At 33.6% G+C, this 24,474-nt stretch overlaps 6 protein-coding genes across 8 annotated transcripts; 5 read left to right on the top strand and 1 right to left on the bottom strand.

The window, feature by feature from the left end:
• Nucleotides 1-3,482: 3,482 nt before the first annotated feature.
• rege-1 (Endoribonuclease rege-1) lies at nt 3,483-10,208 on the top strand (the record flags this gene model as incomplete). Its single annotated transcript, NM_059584.8, has 11 exons — nt 3,483-3,733; nt 4,482-4,546; nt 4,639-4,763; nt 4,977-5,248; nt 6,090-6,194; nt 6,359-6,445; nt 6,879-7,055; nt 7,924-8,150; nt 8,692-8,937; nt 9,501-9,684; nt 9,784-10,208. The coding sequence occupies 11 exons, from the start codon at nt 3,483-3,485 to the stop codon at nt 9,947-9,949; spliced, it is 1,905 nt and encodes a 634-aa protein (NP_491985.4). The 3' UTR covers nt 9,950-10,208.
• Nucleotides 10,209-10,369: 161 nt separating this feature from the next.
• On the top strand, nt 10,370-12,732 carry T10B11.8 (BACK domain-containing protein). 2 transcript variants are annotated; one of them, NM_059582.4, is made up of 9 exons: nt 10,370-10,487; nt 10,691-10,982; nt 11,033-11,380; nt 11,443-11,550; nt 11,598-11,807; nt 11,865-11,971; nt 12,018-12,168; nt 12,214-12,324; nt 12,392-12,732. In NM_059582.4, the coding sequence occupies exons 1-9, from the start codon at nt 10,469-10,471 to the stop codon at nt 12,453-12,455; spliced, it is 1,410 nt and encodes a 469-aa protein (NP_491983.2). In that variant the 5' UTR covers nt 10,370-10,468; the 3' UTR covers nt 12,456-12,732. The 2 variants fall into 2 exon arrangements, with proteins under 2 accessions (NP_491983.2, NP_871832.2); NM_182032.5 differs by having other exon boundaries at nt 10,413-10,487; nt 10,697-10,982; nt 12,392-12,725.
• Nucleotides 12,640-13,487, bottom strand: pcbd-1 (Putative pterin-4-alpha-carbinolamine dehydratase). Its single transcript, NM_059581.8, has 3 exons — nt 13,246-13,487; nt 12,951-13,070; nt 12,640-12,900 (listed from the first exon to the last, which is right to left on the bottom strand). The coding sequence occupies exons 1-3, from the start codon at nt 13,378-13,380 to the stop codon at nt 12,727-12,729; spliced, it is 429 nt and encodes a 142-aa protein (NP_491982.2). The 5' UTR covers nt 13,381-13,487; the 3' UTR covers nt 12,640-12,726.
• Nucleotides 13,488-14,122: 635 nt separating this feature from the next.
• On the top strand, nt 14,123-19,024 carry hrde-4 (the record flags this gene model as incomplete). Of its 2 annotated transcripts, NM_001047217.5 has the most annotated exons (11): nt 14,123-14,247; nt 14,474-14,554; nt 14,603-14,762; nt 16,217-16,324; nt 16,635-16,936; nt 16,986-17,105; nt 17,153-17,444; nt 17,562-17,867; nt 17,926-18,098; nt 18,262-18,299; nt 18,465-19,024. In NM_001047217.5, the coding sequence occupies 10 exons, from the start codon at nt 14,164-14,166 to the stop codon at nt 18,271-18,273; spliced, it is 1,638 nt and encodes a 545-aa protein (NP_001040682.2). The 2 variants fall into 2 exon arrangements, with proteins under 2 accessions (NP_001040682.2, NP_001367601.1); NM_001380623.1 differs by lacking the exons at nt 14,123-14,247; nt 18,465-19,024 and having other exon boundaries at nt 14,501-14,554; nt 18,262-18,273.
• Nucleotides 19,025-19,263: 239 nt separating this feature from the next.
• Nucleotides 19,264-21,446, top strand: T10B11.6 (Transmembrane protein 53; the record flags this gene model as incomplete). Its single annotated transcript, NM_059579.6, has 7 exons — nt 19,264-19,414; nt 19,477-19,609; nt 19,745-19,876; nt 19,925-20,047; nt 20,108-20,249; nt 20,898-21,031; nt 21,080-21,446. The coding sequence occupies 7 exons, from the start codon at nt 19,264-19,266 to the stop codon at nt 21,240-21,242; spliced, it is 978 nt and encodes a 325-aa protein (NP_491980.1). The 3' UTR covers nt 21,243-21,446.
• Nucleotides 21,447-21,544: 98 nt separating this feature from the next.
• On the top strand, nt 21,545-24,407 carry T10B11.5 (DUF1273 family protein). The gene is made up of 7 exons (NM_059578.3): nt 21,545-21,613; nt 22,652-22,793; nt 22,896-22,950; nt 23,381-23,635; nt 23,833-23,919; nt 23,995-24,128; nt 24,184-24,407. The coding sequence occupies exons 2-7, from the start codon at nt 22,672-22,674 to the stop codon at nt 24,371-24,373; spliced, it is 843 nt and encodes a 280-aa protein (NP_491979.1). The 5' UTR covers nt 21,545-21,613; nt 22,652-22,671; the 3' UTR covers nt 24,374-24,407.
• Nucleotides 24,408-24,474: the final 67 nt, after the last annotated feature.

Genomic DNA, 24,474 nt, shown 5'->3' with positions numbered 1-24,474 from the left:
CACCGCATGACCTCTTCAACATCAAAATTATTATCACCGAATTTTTCTTCATTCGATAAGAATCGAGAGCCATCTTGAAATAGTGTGAACAATCAGGAGACATTAGAGAACAATACAAATGGCGTGAGAAGGGTGAGATGAATCCGGAACTGTCTTGTTTTCTTTAACTCTCCACCCTTTTAAGAGTCTTTATCAACTGATAATTTGAAGGGGACTTCCTGGAGTTTCTGGATTGATCAGAAAAATCACATTTTTCATGATTTTTATTGGAGTTTTCAGAGTCTTTTCTTGATTTATCTCTAGTATTCATTTTCATTTCTACAAATAACTGGCTACAAGTGCTACACTAGACTCAAGTAATTTCATATAGACAGTTGCATGAACATATTGATAATTAATGACTTATCAACTAGAAAACTAGAGGCTACTGTCACGAACATACAAAATAAGTCAACAAAACAAAACATTTAAATAAAGCAGTGACTTATTATTCTGCAGGTTACTGTACTCCGGAGTGAGTCACCAAAATGGGTTTGTTTTGTTCTAGAACATCCCACGTGTGCAATGTTTTTGAACTGTTCTAGATTGATCATATTAGATCAAAAATCATCATTTCCAATTAAAAACGAAAAACCTTAAATGATTGTGTTTTCTTGCCAGTTTTTGATGGAAGCTTGAAACAAAGGTCAATGTTAGGCATTCTCAGATTCCTGGGAATGGCAGAGTCGATTTTCAGACTGAATAAATTTTGGCCGTTTTTTTCGAAGGATAAGACCAATTTTCTGTCGACTCAAAAACGGGGTGAAGCAGTGCATATTACACCCAATTTATATTTAAAAAATCTTAAAAGTACAGGCTGCCAAAGAGTGTATAAATGAATTAGCGTGTGTAAGCGGTTTGTTTTAAAATGGAAAACGTACTCTAAAATCGGAAATACTAGAAAAAAAAAGTTTTTTAAAGCGAATCGCGGATTGGACTTGCAGTTCTCATCATTCTTTTGTTGTATTTCAGAATTTTTTGCCCAGTTTTCCGAACTCGGCAAATTTTGAGATTGCCGCACACCCTTGGCCGAAAGCTCGAACATCAGTTGATTATTTCAGATGAAATTAAATTTCTTATCAATTCCGAACCACCTCTTATTCAAATAATACACAAATTATCTGCTGTCTTCTCATGATATCTAATTATTTCCGGTATCTTTCTTTATTTAAATAATAAAAAAGGACGCGGAACGTACTGTGCTTTCCTTGTTTACAGCACAATCACTCCCGGTTCAGACCTTTATCATGTTATCAATTTTTCCCCATTTTTTTGCTCTTTTTCATTGCCGTGTGCTGCTTTTCGTCATCATTACGTCTGATTCATTCATCATTCTTTGAAAATTCATTGAAATTTTATCGGTTTTTTTGCTCCGCAATCGGTGGAATTTTGGATGATTTCTTTTCTGTAAAAATCTTAATAGTTTATATACCATATTGTATATTAATTGTATATAGTTTGAGGTTGGATCTTCCGTAGGTTTCCCATTTGCTCATGCTCAATTCATTTCCGTTTTTTTTTGGTTGATAACCAGTCCATTTTCTCGCATTTCTCGGCTTCTGTTGCGCAATAGAACGGAGAGAGGAATAGAGAAAGATCAAAGAAAATAGGAAAAAAAACATGAAGGGAAGTGTTAGCTATGCGATTGTACAAAAGACCATTCTATTCATTCATATTCACTAGTTTCTCATTTTTCTAGTGTAGTTTAGGCAATCCCTTCTGAAATTATAAGCACACTCCGTATCGTTTGTATTGTCTAATTGGAAATGCATTTTAAAGGTGTAAGATTTAGAATGATGAGAACACGTTAAACACAAATATCATGTTTATTTTAAGATCCAGATTATCTGAAATTGTCTGACATAGATTTAAAAAAGCATATATTTATTTTCATTTTCAACGTGAAAGTTTAGTCTCTAATTTTGAGATTCGGAAAAGCTGCACAAAACTTTCACGTTAAAAAATTAAAATTTAGTTGAACAACTTCCAAAATCCTATTTTATTATCACTTATGAGTGTTTTAACTGCCGCTATTTCATTTTTAAAACTCACTAGCAGTCAGTTGGATATGCTAAAAATTTGCAGAATAAATTATCAAACTGTTGGAAGTGATTAAAAATTTCAATTTTTGATAATTCAAGAAACATTTTGGCTTTGAAAATTTTAGACCTTTAATTCTAAATAATATTATTTATTCGCATTTTACTGATAATGTTGGAAAAAAGTTCAAAAAGCTTTGGAATTATAAGTGATATTTTTGATATGTTTTGTGTGTGCTGAAATGTTACCCGACTTAAACATTTGGTTTTTCAGATCTTTTTTAAGAATAAGTTCACCGCGAACTTTCTGGAATGCCTTGTGAAAAAAATATTCAGCCTGATGTCTAAACATTTTTTTCAATTTGGCATGAGCAAAAAACACGAATTGTTTAAATCAAAAATGGAAGTCATTAAACTTTTCCTCTGTTTCATGAAAAAAATCACAAAATTAATCTACGGAATCTAATTATCACAAACAATTTCCCTGATCAAAGAAATAACCTCATGTTTTTTTCCATAAGAAAACAAACAATTTCCTTCATTTTTTCTTTAATACTTCTCTCTTCTCCACCCCCGGATTTATTCCCTCTTTTCACAATTTGTATTCAACTGATATATCTAATATATATCTCTAATATTTCTCTCCTTCTTATTTTCTTTCTAGATAATCCCTTTTTTGAGTCTTTTTCAGATTGTTGATAATCCCTCCTCCTTCTATTTTGTTTTTCATTTATTGGTGTTTGTTCAAGATTTCCAATAAAAATAAATTTAGTTTAGGCTCGAAATTTTAAATAAGAGCTAAATATTTGAATCCAGAAATCAATTTTTCCGAATCAAAGTCCGAATTCGAGGAATTTTATCCAATATAAACTTTGTCCTGTGTCTTCTTCTTCTATCATTTTTGTGTCTTTTCCATTTTCTCTCGATTGCATTTTCAGACGGAACTCTACCATCATTTTCAACTGAAAAAGCTATAATCTTCTTATTTTGTGTTGACTTCTAAAAGGTTTTCCGTTTTAAAGTTCTAATGATAGGATGGGGACAAAAGACACAATTTAAAAGAATCTAAATTTTTCCAATGTTTTCCAGAGTATTGAGGAAGAGTTTTAGGGAATTTCTCAACAGGTGTGCTGAAAAAACTTAATTGGGACAATTCGCCAGTTTGGTTCACCAAAAAAAATTCCACGCACTTTTTTGATGAAAAAATTCACAACAATTGAGAAAGTTCAATACAAAAGGTACCTACTATTTCATATGAGCAGTGAAAAAAGTATAAGCCATCTATTTCGCCATCGTATTTCGAGCTAGTCAAATTCCTTGCTCTTATTGTTTTTACTCTCACTTACTTTTTCATTTCTCTTTCTCTCTCTCTCTCCCCCTCCGCCCAAACCACAAAATTTCAAGATGGATTCAACGGCTCGTGGCCACGCCCCTTTGTGTCGAACCAGCAACCAAAGAGGACTTGGAACACGTCTCAATCCATATTATCAATCAACTCCACATCAACCAATGGTACAATCAATGTCAAATCCAATTGGCTCCTACGGAGAACAAGGAAATGCTCAAATTATTGGAAGTTCTGGGCAGGTGCTTTCAACTGGACCACCGCCAGGATTGGCTCCAGTTCAATGCAATGATTTTGACTCTTGTTACAGGTTTGTTATGTTTTCAGATAAAGTGCAGAGAGAAAAAAATTTCAAAAAATTAATTTAGTCTGAAATTATTCAGTTGAAATCATGGGGAGAGATGGCTTGTTCTCGACAAATCTACGGAATTACATTTTAAGAAATGGTAATTCAAAATTAGTAAAAATACATATAAATATTCAACTGATTTGCAAATAATTTATACCTTCGAAGTTTTTGAAAAGGTTTTTAATTATGCTCTTGTTTTGGATGTTAAAATTCAATGACAAATTTATTTGGCCATCGTAAAAAATTTTTTCGCAGAGTTCCTGCAAAAAAGCTTCGAGAAGTTGAACCTTGCATTTCTGTTTGTAAATCGTCACCCACATGCACTTCCGTTAAAAATAATTTTCAGTACAAATGATGGCAAATTAAATTAAGAGTATAAGGAAAAAATATGATAAAACCTCTGTAAATGACTGAAAATAACTATCCCGGAAACAGACAACGTGCATTTCTTTCGCATATTTTTCATATTTTTTCTTTTTTTCCATCAGCCGGAAATTTTGTTCTCATTTTTCTGTAGGTCTTCTTTTTTCAATCCTTGGAGGTTTTTTTTGCAGTTTAATTTGTTTTCAGAGAAATAACTTTTGAGCTTTCTAGTCACTTTTTATGAGTTTGGATTGAGTTTGGATGCACATAAATATTTATAACATTAAACATTTCAGCAATCTCAAAAAAGTTTCAATTCAAATTTTTTACCATTGTTTTTTTGCAGTTCTTGCGACGATATATCCCATCCATCACTGAGTCGCGAATCATCGGATCCAAGCAAAATTGATGGTTAGTAGGAAACAATTATTTTAGATAATTTCAAAGATCCCTGATTTTTATTTAATATTTTCAACAAAATTATATTTGCTCTTAAATCTCAGATGACCAAACAGCGCCAATGATAAGATATCCAGCACCGGAAGTTGTTGAATTCGCCACGAAATTGGGATATTCGACAGAGCAACTAAGTCACGTATTGAATACAATTGGTGTTGATTCTAGAATGGTTCGTGTTTATTACTTCAGAAAAATATTTAAATTAGAACATGTTTGTGACTTTAAAAACACTATACGACAATTTAAGGAAAATAGTTTTCAGATTTTCTAGTAAATTGCGAAAAGTTGGAAATGTCTCACCAAAAATCAAAAATAACAGTATTCAATTGAAATTTCATAAATTTGATTCGAATATTGTCAAACAAAACTAAAAAAATTTCAGGACGACGTGCTCTCAGAACTTGTAAAAATGGGTCTTCCTGGTGGTAAACCAGAAAATTCTGGAAAATCTGGAAGTAGAAATTCTCCTGAACCAATCATGACTTCCTCTGCATCGTCTTCTTCTGCCTCATCATCGTCAAGTCATCGTCCTATTAGACAATCAGTATCAATTGCCACGTCATCACCTGCCACGTCATCATCCACACCATCCAAATACAACCCGGATCCAAGTTTGAGAGCTGTGGTTGTTGATGGATCAAATGTTGCAATGTTGTAAGTTGACGCAAAACAAATGGTAGAAAAATACATAGATAGAAACGGAGATTTTGAATAAGCAGTGGAGATATTCACGATATATTTTAAGTACAAAAGAACTAAAACATTCCAAAAAATAACTGACAATTACAATCTAATCATTACCAGAAAAATAAGAAGATTACGGTAGTTTCTGGTTTAACATAAAACAATGACAGACTACGTGTCTTCTTCTCATAACTAAGTGACCACAGACCTTGTCACCCGCCTACCGGAAGTATTTGTCTATGTTTCTCTCACATTCTCTCTTGTTTTTATAAACTCTCTCATCTTTTCTACAAAAATGAGCTCTGTTCCTGTGCCGTTTCTCCCACTGTGTCCGCCGCCGCTCCTGCTTCCGCGCCAAAATAGTCTGTTATTTTTGCCAACTTTCTTCTTGCCTTGCTCCGATCGTTTTTGGCTTCTATATGTCTCTCATAATCCTATGTGCTCTCTCACTTCTTATGAGCAAATATGAAAGTTTTGCGCCCTCTCTTTCTCCGGATTGACTGCTTTCCGCAGCGGATGCCCTGGGAAGAAACATAATGTCAATAGAGGGATAGAGAGAGGGAGACAGAGAGAAACGGAAAACGGCACCCTCTCTTGATCATCATGATTTATTCACCATTTTCCATGATTCTCAGAATTTTTCATGATTTTTCTGTTTTTTTGTTGTTGAAAAGTATATCTTATCTAGTTGTTAAAATGTTGGTTTTTACCATTAAAACAGTCTTTACTAAACTTTACAAAACAGTTCAAAACTTGTCGATCTAATTATTTTAATCTATTCTATTTACCCATTTGAAATAATCATTTTCAGACACGGCCGTAAAGAAGTCTTCTCGTGTGCAGGTCTCCGCGAGTGTCTCAATTATTTTCTGGAACGGGGACATCCGGAAGTTCTCATATTTATTCCCCAATACAGGTAAGTGTGAAAACGACACTTGAAATTTCTGTAATACAGTAGTCTACTGTAGTTTCCATAAAAATTTACGGTACGTGATTGTAAGTCATTTGGTTTTTAATGTTAATTTGACCATGGCTACGGAATTATTAAATGAATATAATTCTGAAAATATGAGTTTTCAGAAGAGAACAACCACGATCGGATAGCCCTATCACAGATCAACATATCCTACAGGAAATCGAACGACATATCATTTATACTCCTTCTAGGTGCGCCTTACGACATTTAAATACTTAGTGTATAATTTACACTCAAAAAAACTTGATCCAGAAACTGGCAAATCTGGAGTTAAACTTGGACAAAACTTGGTTTATGACAAACTCGAGTTGAGTCCAAATCCCAACTCTTGTCAATGACTTACCCTTGTTTAAAAAAAACATAGGAAAAGTTTGGATCGAGTCAAAAATAGTTGCAGCTTAAACCAAGTCTTCTCAAAATTGTCTCCCACATTTGCCAGAGCTTTTCCAGCTTCTGCACCAATTTAATTTTTTGGTCACATTTTTAGTTGTTTTACTTGAGAATATCATCGGTAAGAATTGGTCTGAGCTCAATTTGTGAACTTTACGTTAGCAATTTTCAATGTCTTGTTAAAAATTGAGTATCATAGTTTCCATATTAAATAGAATATGTAATAATTTTCAGAAACGTTAACGGTCGTCGAGTTGTCTGCCACGACGATAGATATATTCTCAGGACTGCTGAACTAAAAGACGCTGTAATTGTGTCAAACGACGAATATCGTGACTTGACACGTGAGAATCCTGCGTGGAGGAAGATTGTCGAGGAGAGACTTCTTATGTTCACTTTTGTTGAGGATAAGTCAGTTTTTTAAATTACTTTGAGATAATATTGTTTAATAGACAAATAAAATGCCATAAAATCTTATGTTAATTGACTATGTATTAGATATGGAATAGATTGAATGGGGGATTTGCTGTAAAATTAGCGGAACAATTCATAATTTTGAACCCAATCACCCAAAGTAAAACTGAATTTTCTCCAAAACGAGAACTGTAGTCTCAGGACCAATCAGCAAATATCTCCATCCACATTTGAATCAATCAGTGAAGTTCCACTTCGTACACTTTTATAAATTGGTTCAGAAGTGGGGATAAGCTGTTCACTGATTGGTCTTGCAATTCTTATTGTGGAGGGAATGCAAACATAGAGTATGAACTAGGAGAGAATCACGCTTCGAAAATTGCATGATTTCATTTTGTTGTAAAATATCTAAATGTGTGAACTATTTCAGGTTTTTTTTTGAAGTGCCATTCACTCTATTTCACATTTAAATGCCTACCTAATTATCGTACTAACCGATTCGCCGGAAAAAATAAATAAAAATTTTCGAGATCATGAAATCAACAAATAAACATTCTGCTAATTGAGGTGTTCATCCGTGTTGTTTTGAGGTGTTTCTTGTGTTTTCTATTCGTTCTCCTCTATTCAAATATTTGCACTTCGACCTGTTTTCCTGCACTTTTTCCTCTTTTTTTCCGAAAAGTCTGTGAACAAAAGAGCAAAGCTCTGATTGCACTTTTTCTCACTTTTGGAGACAAAAAACATCAAGACTTTTGTGTTTTTTTTTTAAGTTAGTTTATAGAATAATAAACTTTAGAAGCTAGGATTGTTCTAAAAAAATTCAATTTTTTTAAATATCGTCTTTCCTAATACTCAGTAAATTCAGATTTATGCCACCGGATGATCCATCAGGTCGTCATGGTCCGCGAATCGAAAGCTTCTTATCAAAAGTTCCTGTAGTTTCATCAAATCCTCTTGTGTGTCCATATGCAAGAAAATGTACATATGGGAATAAATGCAAATTTTATCATCCAGAAAGAGCAAATGGGCAACATATGAGTGTAACTGAGCGATTGATGAAAGAGAATCAACAGAAAAAATCATTGGGTGCAGGTATGTTTTGGTTGAATTAAACCCCACCCGTATAATTTTATATTTTTAATTTTAAAATTTTAAAATTTTAAAATTTGTTTTTCAAATTTGTCAGATTTCAAATTTTCAACCCTAATTTTTCTCCATTCTTTTTGGCTGTTTGTAACATTTTGTGCCAAAAACAGAGTACTTTAACAGCTCAAAAACCACTAGAAAATCGTTTTGAATTGATGATATGAAAACATTTTTTGACAGAAAATTTCATGAAAGTTTAGGTTTGCTTTAAAAAAAATTATATTTCCTAAAAGGGACTCAAAGTGCTTGTCAAATGTTGAAACCCTCAAAAACTCATTTTCGTGGCTAAAAAAATGTCGTTTAGGCAAATTCAGCGTAAAATAGAACTTGAATAATTTTTGATTGAATTCGGAGGTACAGACTTGAGTTTCGCCCCACAAATTGTTGTGGTCTCTGTTCAATTGATTGACTTGTTTTCCTTATTAAATTGATAAACACACACCTAAAACTGATCTTGTATATTCCTAAATTAAATTCAAAATTTCAGTAAAATCGATGCAATACGAAATGTTCAAGAACAAGCATGCAGCTTTATCACGTACTCAATCATTGAATGTTGTTAAACAACTCACAGAAAACATGTCCCAACTTCCTCCAACTCCTGAGAGCCCCATGCAAATGCCACGTCAGCATATGCAATTACAACAAGCAAATAGTGCTCCATGGCAACAACATACAGTTGTTCAAAGACATGGATCATCTCCATTAACACCCGTAAATCGGCAAATGAATGGTTAGTTTTATGATTTCAAAAAATTAAAGTGCATTTATTTTCTTACCAAAATTATAAAATTTATGTAATTAATTAATACACTTACACTTACTTTCAACTTGCAGTTTTTTCAAAAACCTATCTTCAAAAAAATATAGAATCATGTTTGAACAAAATCGTGCACTACCTAGTTTATATTACGAAACCATCAGTTCATGAGAATGCCTACTTTCTGGCGCGAAAATAGCGGCAAAGAGAGATTTAGGTGCCTTCGCTACGAGATATTCCCGCGCCAAAACGTCAGGCATTCTCATGATCTCATGGTTTCTTAATAGCAATTTTCCTTCCCAAAGATACGGTAGCCGGTCTTGAAATATTTTCAAATGAACGTTGCGCAATAAAATCTAGGTCTTTAATCAGTACAGCAACCCTATTCCCGCTGCTAAAAAACACATGAATATCTGGATAACATTTGTAAAATAACAGGGGATGAATTGCTGTACAAACACATCGCCACCACCGTTTGAAAAAATATTATTCGTGTCGAGACCAACTTTACAAAACCTAAACAATTATTATTTCAGTTTATCCAGATATGTATAACATGTCTCAACAACAAAATCATCAAGTCCTTCCTAACCAACACGGAGTAATTGGGGGTCAACGTCCGCCGAAAATGACAACTACAGTATCCCAGACACACCTTTTCGCACCTTCGACAGCTGTTTGGGGACACTCTGAATTATCCGTTGGACCTGTGAATACTGGGTTAGTTTTAAAACATTTAATTTTGGATATTTCGAAAAATCATTTTGAAAAACAATTACAATTTCCGGATTCAAAGCTTTATCGAAATTACATTTTCAGATCTGATGAAAGTCTAGCAGAAGTTCGTTCACGTGTACATTTTCATCTTTGCAACATATTTCCGCATGATTTCGTTGAATCTGTGATGGCAGCCAATCCAGAAGAAGTAAATGCTCCGGTGCTTTGTGAGCTCATTATCCGAGCTCAAAAAGAGTACCGAAAATGATTCAATCAATATTATTATTTATTACATATTCTCACCGAATAACCTGTTACCCAACCTTCCATCCCCGTTCCATACTCGGTTCATTTGATTTTTTAAGAGATTTATATTCTTAAAAAGCGTGTTCCAGTGTGAGTGATTGCCACGTAGAATCATTCTGATTCAAAGATTTTTATTTAATTAATTAATTCATCCATAAGTGACGAATTTGATAATGTTTGTATTTAAATTTTTGTAAAGAATGTAATGAACATTTGTATTTAAAGAATTGTGATTAATGATGCTTCATGAATTAAAACACACATAAAACATGTTTAATTAAAATTAAACAGACGCGGATTCGCCGAAAAATATTACCATAATCTGTTAAAGGCGCGTACATGAAAAATTTGTAGGGGTCTCGTCGAGAAAATAGTTTGGCGCAGCTTTAAATGCAAACTTTGTAAAACTGAATTCAGTTTCATTTTTCCCCTAAAATTTTTGGTAGTTTTACAATTAAAAATCAACTTCTATGGACTGAGCATGGAGAAATCAAATGAAAGTAAGTTCTTTTTAGAATATAAATTCGTTAAAATGTTTCCTATTCGTTTTTTCAAACGCGTTGCCTTTTTCGGAAAGCTAATTGTAAACACAGTTTTGAAAAATTTATGAGTAATTATATTTTTGAAACGAGAAATTATCGCGAAAATATTATCATATTCCGAAATTTTCTTCTAATTTTGATACCAATAAGACTTTCTAAAGTTTCAGATTTTTCCTCGGAAAAGGAAAAACGATCGTTAGTGCTCCGAGTTCTGAATGAAGCATCTTTGAGTAGTTTATCGATTTCTCATCAGAAAGCATTCCGTCCAACGATGACACTTTTATCCCGATTTGACAAAACCACAGATGATGCAGCGATTGAAGTATCGAAATATATTATTAAATATGAAACAGAAGTTTTGGATCAAATCAATGTTAATGGATTGATTGTATTGGTTTCGATGAACTTATTGATTCACGAAAAAGCTCCAATCGTTAATTTAGCCATAAAATGGTAAGTCTCTAATATTTTTCAAGCAAATTCTTTTAAAAACTATTTTTCAGGCTTCTCCTTCATGAGCTCGAAGCTCCAATAATGAACGCTCTTCTTATGAGTATAGCTGTTCAAAACATGACCTTCACAAAGGTCGCAAAAATTCGTTTGGCTATCCAAATGTATGTGACCATTCCACAGCTCCGTGATCATTACGATATTCATCTAAATAAACACGGACTCATTATCGCCCACAGAAAATCTTTACCCGGAGAACCAGAAGCTTATAATAAAGAGCAACGGATTTCTTTGTGTCGGAAGCTCAATGAGATTACCGACAAAAATATTAATCCATTTTGGCCTGCTGGTTCGTGGAGGAAGGATTATGAAAAACCGAAACTCAATAAAAACGGGAATATGTTAGTTTTTCGTTTTTCCACTTTTTGTCGTGTTCCGAATTTCTAAAAACTTTTTTTTAAAGAAGATTTCCAAAGAAAGTGATGTCAGAGGAAAAACTTGAAAATCCGCTGTTCCATCTTACATTTGAATCATCTCAAATCGCAGTCGAGGAGCCTCCAAAACCAAAATCGTAAGTTTTTTTAAATTTATTTTTATGTAAATTTTTCATTTTTTCAGTACTTCGACGGGAGATTTTACACGCGCTAGAGAAGAAAAGCTCAATATGAAAAAGAAAAAGAAGTCGACATCTTCTGGATCAAAATCTGCCTCAACTTCAAGTGGATATCAATCAAACAGCCATTCTTCAGATTCTTCATCTTCTTCTGGTCAGACCGTTTTTGAGTATGAAATTAAAAGGAATAATGACAAGAAAAATTCACATGATCGGTTGGTTGTTAGCTTTGCGAGAGAGAGAGAGAGCTGTTTTAACAAAATTAATTTTAGCCCTTCTGATCCACATTCATCACAACCGAAACAGCGTGATCTGGAGAATCGTTATAATCACTATACGAACAGTTTCGATAACTATCGAATGGGAAATGAGCAGACAAGTATACATAGAAAAACTGACAACTAATTCTGAAAATTTAATTTCAGCATCTTATGATCATCATCCAATTCCAGTCAACGTTCGTCGTCTGTACCCCTTACAATCTCATAAAAATATAATCAAACAAGATACCTGGCCACATGAGAAAAACAAAGAAAAGTACGATTTCAATCTGAAAAATGTTGAGAAAAAGAATGAGTTAGTTTTAAATTTATATTTTGATTTCGGAATAAATTGTTTTAGCTCTACCAAATCGGATCGTAAATCACATTTTTCTGATGTTTCGATATCGCTTGGATTTGGCAAAGAAGATTGGAATGAGAAAAATAAATCAGTGAAAGATCTTAGCGGAAGGTTTGTATTTTCATTAATTACATGAAAATACGTATTTCGTGTGCCAAAAAATATCCCAATTTTTCAGATCGCATCCAAAACTCCATTTCGGCGTCACTAGGAATACATTTGGAATGAATTCACTTTACTAAGTTATCTGTTCAGGTATCTATTTTAAATTTCTATAAGAAACGTTCAAATTGTCATGTTATCATTATATATCACTTTAATGTCTTAAAAGTATCAAATGAGTTTTATTTTTGCTTCCTGTAAAAATTCAATTTGTATTGATTTCGTGAGTGTGTGTTGTTATTAATTTTCAAAACATTTCGTTTTAAAATTTGTTTTTTATGTTCAACTTCGTATTTGTTACAATTTATATATTTTATTTTTGCAAAGTAAATAAACAACGAAAAATGTAATCTACTTTTTAACAATCGATTCGATGAAAGTAGCCAGCTTCACATCATTTGGCGACAATCCTCCACAATCGTGGGTTGATAAAGTGATATCCACCTTATTGTAAACGTTGAACCATTCTGGATGATGATCCATTTTTTCCGCTTTCAATCCGACGCGAGTCATGAAACCAAATGCCTAGAAAAATGAATTTAAGATAAAGAAAACTATTCGGGATATTTAAATACCTCATTAAAATCCTTGAAATGGAACTCCTTTTGAATCGCATCACGCCCTTCGACAAGTTTCCATCCAGCAGTTTTCAGGCCCGAAAGTTGTTCAGTACGTTCAGATTCGGTGAGAAGAGGCTAAAAATCGGGAATTTTATTTCCTGAGTTTCTTTCACAGGGTAGTATGATTTACTAATTCTAACATTCTTCAAGAAAAATATATATGAGCACTTAAAAAATAAACTAAATGAAACTGAATGCACACATTTTTTTATTCTCCCAAAATGTATAATAACAACATGAGAAAACTCACCATTTTCTTTCTGGCAAACACACCGATTGTGGTCGAGAATAACCGATGAGATGAAGTGGATGGAAAATGAGAGACAGAGAGATATGAGACGGATGTACGAAGACGTTGAAGAAAATGAGAATATGAAGAATGCATTGAATGAGAAGATGCGTTGAGAAGAAAAGGAACAGTAATGGGTAATAGTCTGTAAAAAGTATTTGTAAATAGAAAACAGATCAAGGGCAACTGATAGCGATTGATCATTGAGCGAGTGTTTGTTTTCTAATAAATTGCAAATGAGAATTTGGTGCAAAGCAAAAGTTCTACTAATGCAAATAACAGGAAAAACTTTAAAAATATTATATCTATTAAACGTCTAGCTAAACTAATATAAAAATCTTTAAAAAATTTGAAATGGACAATTGTAACACTTAATTGTTGACACATCACATTCGATTGAATTATGCTAATTTATCTTAAACTTTCTCATGTATCTCGTGATTTTCAATCATAATAAATTGTTTGAACTAAAGAAAAAACGAGATAATTTTCTACAGTAATAAAAAAGTATATGTAGTGCGTGGCGAGACCATTCCGGATAAAAGTGTCTCCCTTGTAACGTTCGCTGTATGAACTTGTACACGTGAAACGAGTGCTACCGTAACCTGCGCTCATCCGTTCAAGAGTTCATTTTGAACACTTTTATCGTGCCTTCGCTTCCTTTTTTGTTTTGGTTTCAGGTGATTTCTCTTCATTTCTCGTCGAATTTTTTTGTAATTCAAGTTTGCAGTGTTTTTTGAGATATCGGGGGACAATTTTTTCATTACAAAAATGCGGTGAGAACTGCAGAGAAATCCATTTGCAAAAATCTGTACTAGTTTGAACATTATTTTTGAAGAGACCTTGACGATTATCATTCTTTTGTCACCAACGGGACAAATGAATACGTATTTTCGTTTCGAATGGATTAATGGAGAAGAAAATCCGTGCGAATACAATCTTTGGAGAATGTTTCAAATTGAGGTAATTTCACTATGCAAATTAACATATCTGAAAGTATAAGCATTATTATTTTCAAGTATATAAGACGGCTTGTCAATAACTCATTGAAATTTTTGAAGATGTAAAAGAGATTGTATCATTGAATACTTCGTTTTCACAGTTGTCTTCAAGGTGGCTGCGCCTTTCAAAAACTCGGCCGGCGGGCAAAAAGTCAATATTTAGTCTGTATATTTGTTTATTTTTCCAGCCAAAGCCAAAGTCGGGAGCAAATTTCATGAAACCAAATCTTCCGAATACTGAAAATTTTTCTACAGCATCATCGTCGAAGGTAGGTTTTGATATTATTGATTGTGAACAAGCAATGAAAACTATTAAGATTCGTCAATTGTCGGAGCAACCGTCGTGTTCAAATTCATATAAAAAACTAAGACATGAAATGGGTTCTGATAATTCAAATATTGATGATCCACTTGATGATTACGATGATAGAAAGAAGAAGTTGGCAAAAAAGAAAGCCGCGTTTAAGGCGAAGAAAGGTGAACCAAAAAAGAGAGAAAGGTGAACCGAAAAACAAGGTTTGCCTACTTTATTTGAAAAATAATTTTACTGTATTCAAAGATGCCGGCGATTCTAACTCTCTCCCTGACTCCTACTCTGATTCTGACGGGAGCTTCAATTTGATAATGTTCCGGAAAGTGAATTTTGGTAATGGTGCGTCCATAGTCTGCGGAAAAACCGGAGTTTCCTCGCTTTTTTGAGGCACCACCGAAAGGAGAACAGGTGAGAAAGGAGAAAAACGAGAAGGCGAATTACGAAAAGGAGAACAACCAAAAGGAGAACACAAAACCACGCCCATTTTTCCGTGCGGTGCGCGAGGTTTTGCAGAAAATTCTGCAATTTTTTATTTTCAAACGAAACAACGAAGCTCCGAAATAACGTATCGCGCGTCATTTATCACCAATGCGTTATTTCGGAGTTTCGTTGTTTCGTTTGAAAATAAAAAATTGCAGAATTTTCTGCAAAAACTTGCGCACCGCACGGAAAAATGGGCGTGGTTTTGTGTTCTCCTTTTCGTAATTCTCCTTCTCGTTTTTCTCCTTTCTCACCTGTTCTCCTTTCGGTGGTGCCTCGCTTTTTTTTTCCTCAAAATTCAAAAGGTAGGCGTGGTCCGCAGTTTTTTCGCTTTCCCATTGCTCAGCTTAAAATTTTACAACCTCTGATTGGTTGGACACGCCCACTATTTTGAAATTGACCAATAACAAAGCGAGAAACTCCTTGTTTTTTCCGCAGACTATGGACGCTTCCGCACGCGGGAAATTCCAGTTTTCCGCAGACTATGGACGCACCATAATGGTGCATCCATAGTGCAAAACCGGAGTTTCCTCGCTTTTTTCCTCAAAATTCAAAAAAGTAGGCGTGACCTGCAGTTTTTTCGCTTTCCCATTGCTCAGCTTAAAATTTTACAGCCTATAATTGGCTGGACACGCCCACTTTTTGAAATTGACCAATAGCGAAGCGAGAAAGTCCCTCGTTTTTCCCCGCACCATGAACGCCTCAGACCGCGGGCAATTCCCGTTTTCCGCAGACGCCATAAGAACTCTGCTGAAGTAATTTTCGCTTTTCATCTATTTTTGAACATGGTGATAATTTTCTGCAATTTCAATAGATCGGTTTGATTCAGACACCACTCAGTTGACCTTTGACCCTTACAACATGCCAACGACCAATTATTGGACGATAGATGAATGTGCATGGCAGATATGTCCACCAGATTGGCTAATGAGTCAGAAAAATTCAGATTCCAATTTTTTATTGAGAATCAATCATTTTTCTGAAACTTTCGTGATCTTGTGGAAATTGTGGTACTAAATTTGCAAACGAATTGTATCTTTCTTTCTATACCACGAAAGTTTAATTTTGTAGTTTTTGAAAATGTTTGAAAACAAATCATACTCTTATTTTTAATCTCGTAAAAATTTCATGTTTTCAGGATACACTACGGGTCAAAACAAATCGGATAATTCATTCGAATTTGAAGTTGAGAAATCAATGGATCGAAAGGAACCAGAAAATGGAGACGAAGAAGAATCAACAGAGGGTATTTCAATAATTAAATTAGTTTCAAAATTATTTCAAAGAATTCTTCCTTAAAGAAACGAGCAAAAATAATTAAATTATTTCCTCGACCTATGTCGACACACCTTCCCCCTCTCAGTCGCCGAGAACCCACAACAGAGCGATAATGCATTTTGTTAAAATGATATTATTTTGAGCATTTAATCGATTACATCTTGCCTTCGAAGAATTCATAGGATTAAGTGTAAAATATTTCAATCATTAAAAATAAACAATGTCTTCTTGCTTCTAACAACTAGTCACTTTAAATTTTTTAAAATTATGTTTTTCAGATGATTACCGACATGCTTACTCTTCGGTTGAAAAAAGTCTGAGAAAAATATCTCTGCTGCCAATTCAACGACCTTCTCATCACACTTTTTGCGTTTTCTGCTCCGAATCGTACCCACCAGTTGAATTTCATTTCTGCATCTTTATGACAGCAGCCCAAAAAGAAGTGAATCAATCTGTGAACGAATTTCTAGGAAAGGCTGACACGATCAATAAGAAAATGCTCGAGTCTCTTAAAAAATTTATTCACACTTCGAAAGTCGACACTATCGCCAAACATTCCAGAATGGAGAACACATCAATGGTAACTAGAATTATATATTTTTTGATTGGATGTTCAGTTCAACTTTTAGAAAAAAAATTCGGATTCACCAAAGAAATTAAAACGGCCATCAACGGATCCGAATCCAATCTCAAAACGTTTTCGACACATCTCAGACGAATCGACGTCTTCTTCATCGCTGGCCAAAAATGTGTGATGTTTCCATAAATTCGAACATTCGTTCATATAATTTTTCAGAAAAGTCGTAGTGTAACACCGGATGCTCTTCCGTTTGCGATGATCGATTCGCAGGAACACCGTACACAATCGGGAAGAGTCGTCAAACGTCCGAATTTATTCTGTCATAAAGAAGTTCAAATTCGGAAGGAAACCGTACAGAAGGAAGGACTTAAAAAAAAGCGAGTTAACAAGGAAAAAGAAGTGGAACAGGAGTCAACTATCTTGTTGGGAATTTCGGAAAGTGAAAGAAAAAGGAATCGAAACATGATCAGGCGATTATTGGCAAATGGATTTGAACTTCCTGGCGATGGTATGTAGTCAGAAGAAAGTAGATTTATTCGAAACTTTTGATTCTTAAAGGCTTTCTCAAAATCATTGAACAGTGAAAACAATAAGAGGTCGATTTTGTTGAAAATGAATTTTACAGATTATGTACTGCCTCCTTTGCCAGCCGATAAATCAACATGGACCAGAGAGCAACATAAAATGGACATTTATGGACCAATATATTGTGCCTTACAAAGTTTCAAGCCTGCATACACGACTGATATGACTTCTGAATTCCTCGAAGATGATGGTGATACGGAATTTAAATCCGAAAATTCAGAATCAGATTCGGATAGTGAAGACGAACAGAAAGTCGAAAATGATGTAGCATCAAGTGCAGATGACATTGAATTTATAGAAATTGTAGAAGCTGAGAGGAAGATGGATCAAAATCTTGCGCAACAAGGTATTAACCAAATTATCGTTTTTTAATTATAAAAAAACTTTGATTAATTTAATTTCAGTTCGTTCTTCATTCGTGACAACTGCAGAAAATACAGAAAATAATATGCTCATGGAGGACGATTCATCAGAACAAGGATCTTCAAAATTTAATAGAAATGCATCTCGTAGATCAACCGAAAATATCGAGTTCATCACTATTGACGATGACGACGACGACGATAATGATATTGAGGTCAGGAATTGTTTTTAATTTTAAAAATCGCCGGCGTCTCCCAGTAAGCGTTATAAATTTTAATTTTGGAACTTTTGAAACTTTGATAAACATTATTCAGTGTGGCCAATCATACATACCCTTTTCGAAGATCGTAAGAATTTTAAGAACTCTTAATTTACAGATCATTGCGTAGAAGTTCAGCTATACGTCGTGTAAAAGGTATGAATTTTTCGCTTTTTAAGGTTATGATTAAAAAAGTATCATAAATAAGTCAATAATAAATTTATTCATAATTTTGTGCAAAATTGAAAATTCCAAAAGGCTATAATTTGATAGTCTGAAGTCTATGCTGAAAATTTATATATTTATTTTGTTGTTTTTCAGCGTCCAACGCAGTCACTGGTGAAGAAGTTATATCAGGATATCATAACTTATACTGTTATTCAAATTATAATCGTATTTTCCAATATCTTTAAGGTTGAATATTGTGAATACCAGAAATGCTAGCGAAATAGTTCTGGGTTTTCAATATTTTCAACATAATCTCTTTATTTTTCTCTTTTAATTTGTACCATGTAAACTAAATCTGAGCGCTCTAGGAATATCTCACTATTTTCTAATATCATTGTATTTCCAACTCATTTTCCTAATTTAACCATTTTTAATTATCCAGAATTCTTGAACCTTCCTTCTGTTCTTCCACTTCTATGTTATCCCTCGTGATGATGACGCAAAGAAACGAGAGAAAACGAAGAATACATCATGAAAAACACGAGAGACGCAGGAAGTTGAACGGACGGTTTGAAAGCATGCTGTTTACATGCATTTTCGTGATGAAAATTTTCTCGGCTTCTCGATTTTCTCTTTAAATATTGCCTTTTTGTTTTGTTAGATCTTTCCATTTGTTTCATGTTCTTTTTTATGATTTAATGAATTATCCTTTTTTTCCTTGACTGTGTATTCAATCTTACATGTTCGTGAAAAGTCGAAAACATTCTATTTAATTTGGGGATTTTCGACAAACTGACTATTTTTATGAACGCAAAAACTGGAACGCTTGTGAATTCTGGAATGGTTTTAGGATAAAGAGTAAATTCCAGAAATAGATTGAAATCTTAAATAAGCTCCTGCTAAATACACTATTTTATTCACATTAAATTTCCATCAAATTAATATTTTTCAGATGTTTGCATCCCGGCGCCTTCTTCCAAAAATTGCCAAATCCACGTCATCAACATCTTCAGCAGTTATCTCAACGTGTATTCAAAAGAGAAATTACTTTACAAGACATGTTCCTGAACCTAAAATGATGATTCATTTATCCAAATCTCAAGGTTTGTACAGAAAATGGAAAAATAAGAATACGTTTTTTTGAAAATATTTATTCAATTTTCAGATGTTACCGTCGATTCGATTGTACTTTCGGACAGTCATCATGATGAGAAAAAACCAGTTATTCTGATGGTTGGATGGGCTGGAGCAAATCCAAAGCATATCGACAAGTATATTAAAGTTTATAATGATGAAGGGTAAATTTTAGTTTTTTATTTGAAAAAAATGGGTAAAAAACTTACTCTTTTACCCAGAATTTTGAAATTTAAAAGAGTTTATTTTATAAGCCTTTCTTTAATGAGAAATATATATAATTTTAGACATTTTTTCAGATATCGAGTTGTCTCCCTCTGTCCACCATGTTATCACTATAGTATTCCAAATTCTCGTGTTGGATTCTACATGTCACCACTTTTCAGAGCAATTGATGCAAAACCCGGAGATTTCAGATCATTTGCCAAATGGTTGGGTTGATTTTTAAAAAATTAAATATTGAATTAATCAGTTTTCAGTCCAATAATTGTTCACTCATTTTCAATGAACGGAGTACGCGGATTAATTTCATTTTGGAAATGGACAGAAGCAGAGGAAAAACCACAATTAAGAGAACGAATTAAAGGAATTATTTTCGATAGGTGAGTTTTATATTGAAATTGAACTTTGGTTTCAGTTATTCTTAAATTTTTATTTTTCAGTGCCCCATCGCGCCCATATGGAAAACAAGACGCTACGGCAATGGTCATTTCAACTCCTCCAATTGATGCATTTGAACGATGGATTAGTGAGCAAACGAGAATTTCTGTGCTTACTTGGTTCTTGAATCTACGAGCTTACTTGGTTCGTTTTTCATAATTGAGAAAACACTATTTAAACTTATTTTTTGGAAGTTGTGACTATTTTTATTGCTCAAATATACTAAAACTGGTCTGAAAAGACCGAAATTCGAGACCTCAAAAATGTCAAAAAAATTTAATTGCAGGTTTTTTGAAAAAAATAATAAAATTTTGCTAAAATCTGAAAATTCAGCTAGAATACAGTATTATTATTTTTTAAAATTTTTGAATTAAGTATTTTGGTCGTTTATCTCGCTTTACTTCATTGATTTAAGAACATTTCAAGTCGATAAGCACCCAACAATTACCAAAATTGAATTCGAATTTAAATGTTTCTAAATCAACGAACTAACGCGAGATAAACTACCAAAATATGCAAAAAGAATGATAATTTAATAAAAACTGTATTCCAGTTGCTACGGCAAGGAAAAATTGGCGAAATTTCAGATTGTAACTAATTGTAAGGTTACCTTTTTTTCGAAATTTTGACCCGTCTATAAAAATGTTTGGAAATTTTTTCTTAATAAAATTCGGTTCTTTCAATCCAGTTTTAGACAATCTCTTAGCAAAAATCAGTAAACCTCTTTCATTAAATACGAAGAAAAACCCCATATTTGAATTTTCAAAAACCTCATTCAAATTCGTTTTTCAGCAAATCCCACTTCTTACGATGGTTCCATTTTTACGTTCGTTTGTGTCAATCTACTATTATCTTCAAACACATATTGCCCTGCCACGTGATCAACTGTATTTATACTCTAAAGCTGACACTATGATCAAGGCGAAGTATGTACAATTTATTACGTTGATTGATCAATTTATGAGATTTTTCAGACATGTCGAGAAATTCATTGAAAAACAAAAAGAAAAAGGAAATTCAGTGACCGCTATTGATTTCGTCGACTCTGAGCATGTTGCACACATTCGAACACATCCAAAAGATTACCGTACAGCTTGCCTGAACTTTGTTAGACACGTCGAAGCGTCGTATAAATGAAGAAATGAGGAATAATTGTTAATTAACGGGTCATTCAATTTCTGTACCTTCTTAATGCCTTGTTGACTCGCTTTTCTCAGTTTGGAAATGGAGTAGACTAACTGAAAATATTGAATTGACATTTCATCCGAAACTTCAGTAGATTCAAGATTTCCGGGTTTTTGTTCAAATTTAGATTGCCAATAAACATTTTAGAGTTTGCAATTTTGTTTCTTGTCTCTGAAATAGTAAAAGCGTGAAAACAAAATAACTACAACGTGGTCTTCGTTTTTCTCCGTAAAATCAATATCCAATCACTCGTTAAGAACATTGATAAGAAGAACGTTCAAGTTGTGCCCTCCCCGATAACAAAATGATTAGACGCAGTTTTGGTACGTTTTCCCTGCTTTTCCATTCTTTCTGATGTTTTTCCGAAGATTATCTTTGATAACGAACGGTTTTTAAGTGTATCTGACAAGGATGAATGGGTGGTTGCAGTGGTTTTTGCCTGAATTTAAATAATACCAATGAAGACTATATGTACCTTTTGAGTTGAAACAAATCCAAAATGTGAACATCCACATTACTCTGAAGAGATTTTCCCATTTTTCTCATGTTGATTTCTCCTTGACCAACAAAAAAGTTGTAAAAATCTGCTATTCACCAAAATGTGATTTGAAAAAAACTTATTATTTACAAAAATCAAAAACTATTAAGAAATATACTTAAAAGTTTTTCTTGCTCAGTTTCCAATTTTCATGATTTTGGAAGTCGACCAAAATAATTTTAATGCAAGTTTTGAACCTTTTTTTTTAATAGTGCTCTGAACATTCAAGATGCTCTTAATTTCTCAAAAAGTCCAAATTTCAAAAATTTGTCTATTCACCAAAACTTTTACTACGTACTATAGTAGTATAATGACATGTGTACTTTTGAGATTTTGTTCTTCGTAATGAGAATGTATAGTCATCACTCTGTCAATCAAAAAAATTGAGGTTTGAGCAAATAGATTCTATAGTTTATCGTATGTCACATTTAAATTTTAGTTCCTAACTAGGAGCTAATTAAAAAAAACCTTGGCGTATGATATTCTGATATTTTATCAGCCAGCGGGACGAAGACTAACCAGTAGCTTTGGTTATACTCATAGGTAAATCTTTGATCAACAAACGAATCGCAATGGGTTGACCCTCAACGGCTAGTTGGCTGCTCAGCCAATTCTCAAAAAATTATTTGTTATCACAGACTAGTTCTGTTTTTTTTCAGTTACTTGTGTTCTTATCTCGAATAGTCCGCTTATATTTGCGTATTAGACCTTTTTTAGTTTCTGAAAAAACGTCTGGAAAGTTACGTGGCGCCGATGTCTGACCATAATTTCATCTTCATCTCCAACTTTTCTCGAACATGCTACAGTTTTATACTTTTTTCAGGCTCGTTTCTGTTACATAAAATGTCAAGACCAAAAGCAATTGTGAGACATGGGAAGCGTGACACAATCGTTGCATTACTTGGATGGGCGGGAGCTGTTGACAGAAATGTGGAGAAATATGCAGGGATTTATCAAAAGAAAGGGTATGTTGAAGTGAGAAAATGTGAAAATGTTTGTCAAATTTTGTTATGCTCTCAACTCAGAAACCTAGGTTTTATAAAATTGCACCCGTTTGTAATCTTCAGGTACACAACAGTTCAATTCACAGCTCTTGCGGCTGTTAAAGGATGGGGAACTAAGGTGAGCAGAAGAAAAATATAATGAAAAAATATAATGCACATTTTGACGAAAATTCCAAATAAGGGTCGACAAAATGTCAGCCCATTTCGTGCAATTCACAATTATTCGTTTAAGTTTGGCCTGAAATAGTTTTGCTATACGGTAGTAGACTAACTTTGGATATAACACTCTACCAGTTAACATTTGGAATACGCAGTAATAGAATATATATTCCAATAAAACTAAAAAAGAACTGCCAATGCAGAATAAGTGGAGCCTAATAAATAGAATGCAGTAGAATTAGTAAAAATTGGAAAATAATTTAAGACTGTTTTCTATGAAACATATTGCTCGAGGGTACTTTCAATTCTCAATTTATCCAAAATTCTGAAATCGGTCTACAAAAGTTTTCTATTTCACATAAAGCAGTTATAATTTTAAAGAATTTCAGGATGGTAGAAATGTGGATCATCTAGCAAGCACACTTGACTCTGTCCTTATAAATCCTTCAAATCGTCTTGTATTTCATGTATTCTCTATGAATGGATTTATTGCACTCACTTCTCTTGATTCACAATTTCCAGAATTAAAAGCAATTGAAAAATGCGATGGAATATTTATGGATTCATGTCCAGCATGCTTCTCTTTTTCAATTGAGAATATGCAAAAACATGCATTGGTCATGAATCATGTTTATGATCAATTGGTAAGCACTAGTTTTTAAAAACTAATAGTAGTTGGATACATAGTCGATCCATTTTTTGCCTCACAGCTTTTAGCTTTGGGATGATCATGGGGACTTCCACAAACGGCTTCGAACTATACAGTACTCTAGAATGGGTTAACGTTGAGAAGAGCCTCTCACTTACAAAAATGAAATTGAGAGCCATTTCAATTTTTCAGATCAAAAACTCGAATTTCGTACTTGGAAACTTTTATAAAGTTTACAAGAAATGGGAAACAGCAAGGTTTGGATATCAAATGATTATGGTTAGTTGTATTTTTTTTGTCTACCTCAAAATTTTACCTAACGCTTTTCAAATTTCCAATGTATCATTTCTGCAGGACACAATGTCTATAAAAGCTGGATTGTGTACAATTGAAGAGGCAAATCCGTTCTTTTATCTATTGAATCATCCACATCTTCCACCAATCTTAACTTCTATTTTTTCCGATAATGACATTGTTTGTTCTGCTGAGTAAGTATTATTAGTTCATGCTTTAAAAAAGTATTCAAATATATTTATCTTTCAGTGAAATCAACTTATTCAACGAGTGTGCTGCAAAGAAAAGTGATAAGAAGAGACAAATCATGGCGACTAGGCTAAAAGATACTGCACACGTCGAACACTTCAGAAAGTATCCGAAATTATATTTGGAGAAAATGGACGAGTTTTTGCAAAAAGTGGAAAAACTTAGAAATGGCGGGAATTCAAAGCTATAAAACATGATGCTAAATAAATGATACATTTTTAAATTTTTGTTACATGCAGCCACTGTTGTCAGACATATTTTAACTCATTGTTAGGCGATCTACTCCTTAGG

The sequence above is a fragment of the Caenorhabditis elegans genome, chromosome I (genome assembly GCF_000002985.6).
Source record: "Caenorhabditis elegans chromosome I".
Taxonomy (NCBI): domain Eukaryota; kingdom Metazoa; phylum Nematoda; class Chromadorea; order Rhabditida; family Rhabditidae; genus Caenorhabditis; species Caenorhabditis elegans.
The sequence above is the reverse complement of the archived record's forward strand: the minus strand, read 5'-3'. Positions and strand labels throughout refer to the sequence as shown.

Coding starts and splice junctions, on each gene's coding strand:
- T10B11.8 (NM_059582.4), top strand. Junction 11,972..12,017: donor AATGGGAAATGAGCAGACAA/GTATACATAGAA, acceptor ATTTAATTTCAG/CATCTTATGATCATCATCCA. Junction 12,169..12,213: donor AATGTTGAGAAAAAGAATGA/GTTAGTTTTAAA, acceptor AAATTGTTTTAG/CTCTACCAAATCGGATCGTA.
- pcbd-1 (NM_059581.8), bottom strand. CDS start 13,380: ATGCATTCTTCATATTCTCATTTTCTTCAACGTCTTCGTACATCCGTC. Junction 13,071..13,245: donor TGTTTGCCAGAAAGAAAATG/GTGAGTTTTCTC, acceptor CCCGATTTTTAG/CCTCTTCTCACCGAATCTGA. Junction 12,901..12,950: donor ATTTCAAGGATTTTAATGAG/GTATTTAAATAT, acceptor TCATTTTTCTAG/GCATTTGGTTTCATGACTCG.
- T10B11.5 (NM_059578.3), top strand. CDS start 22,672: ATGTCAAGACCAAAAGCAATTGTGAGACATGGGAAGCGTGACACAATC. Junction 22,951..23,380: donor TTAAAGGATGGGGAACTAAG/GTGAGCAGAAGA, acceptor AAAGAATTTCAG/GATGGTAGAAATGTGGATCA. Junction 24,129..24,183: donor GACATTGTTTGTTCTGCTGA/GTAAGTATTATT, acceptor TTTATCTTTCAG/TGAAATCAACTTATTCAACG.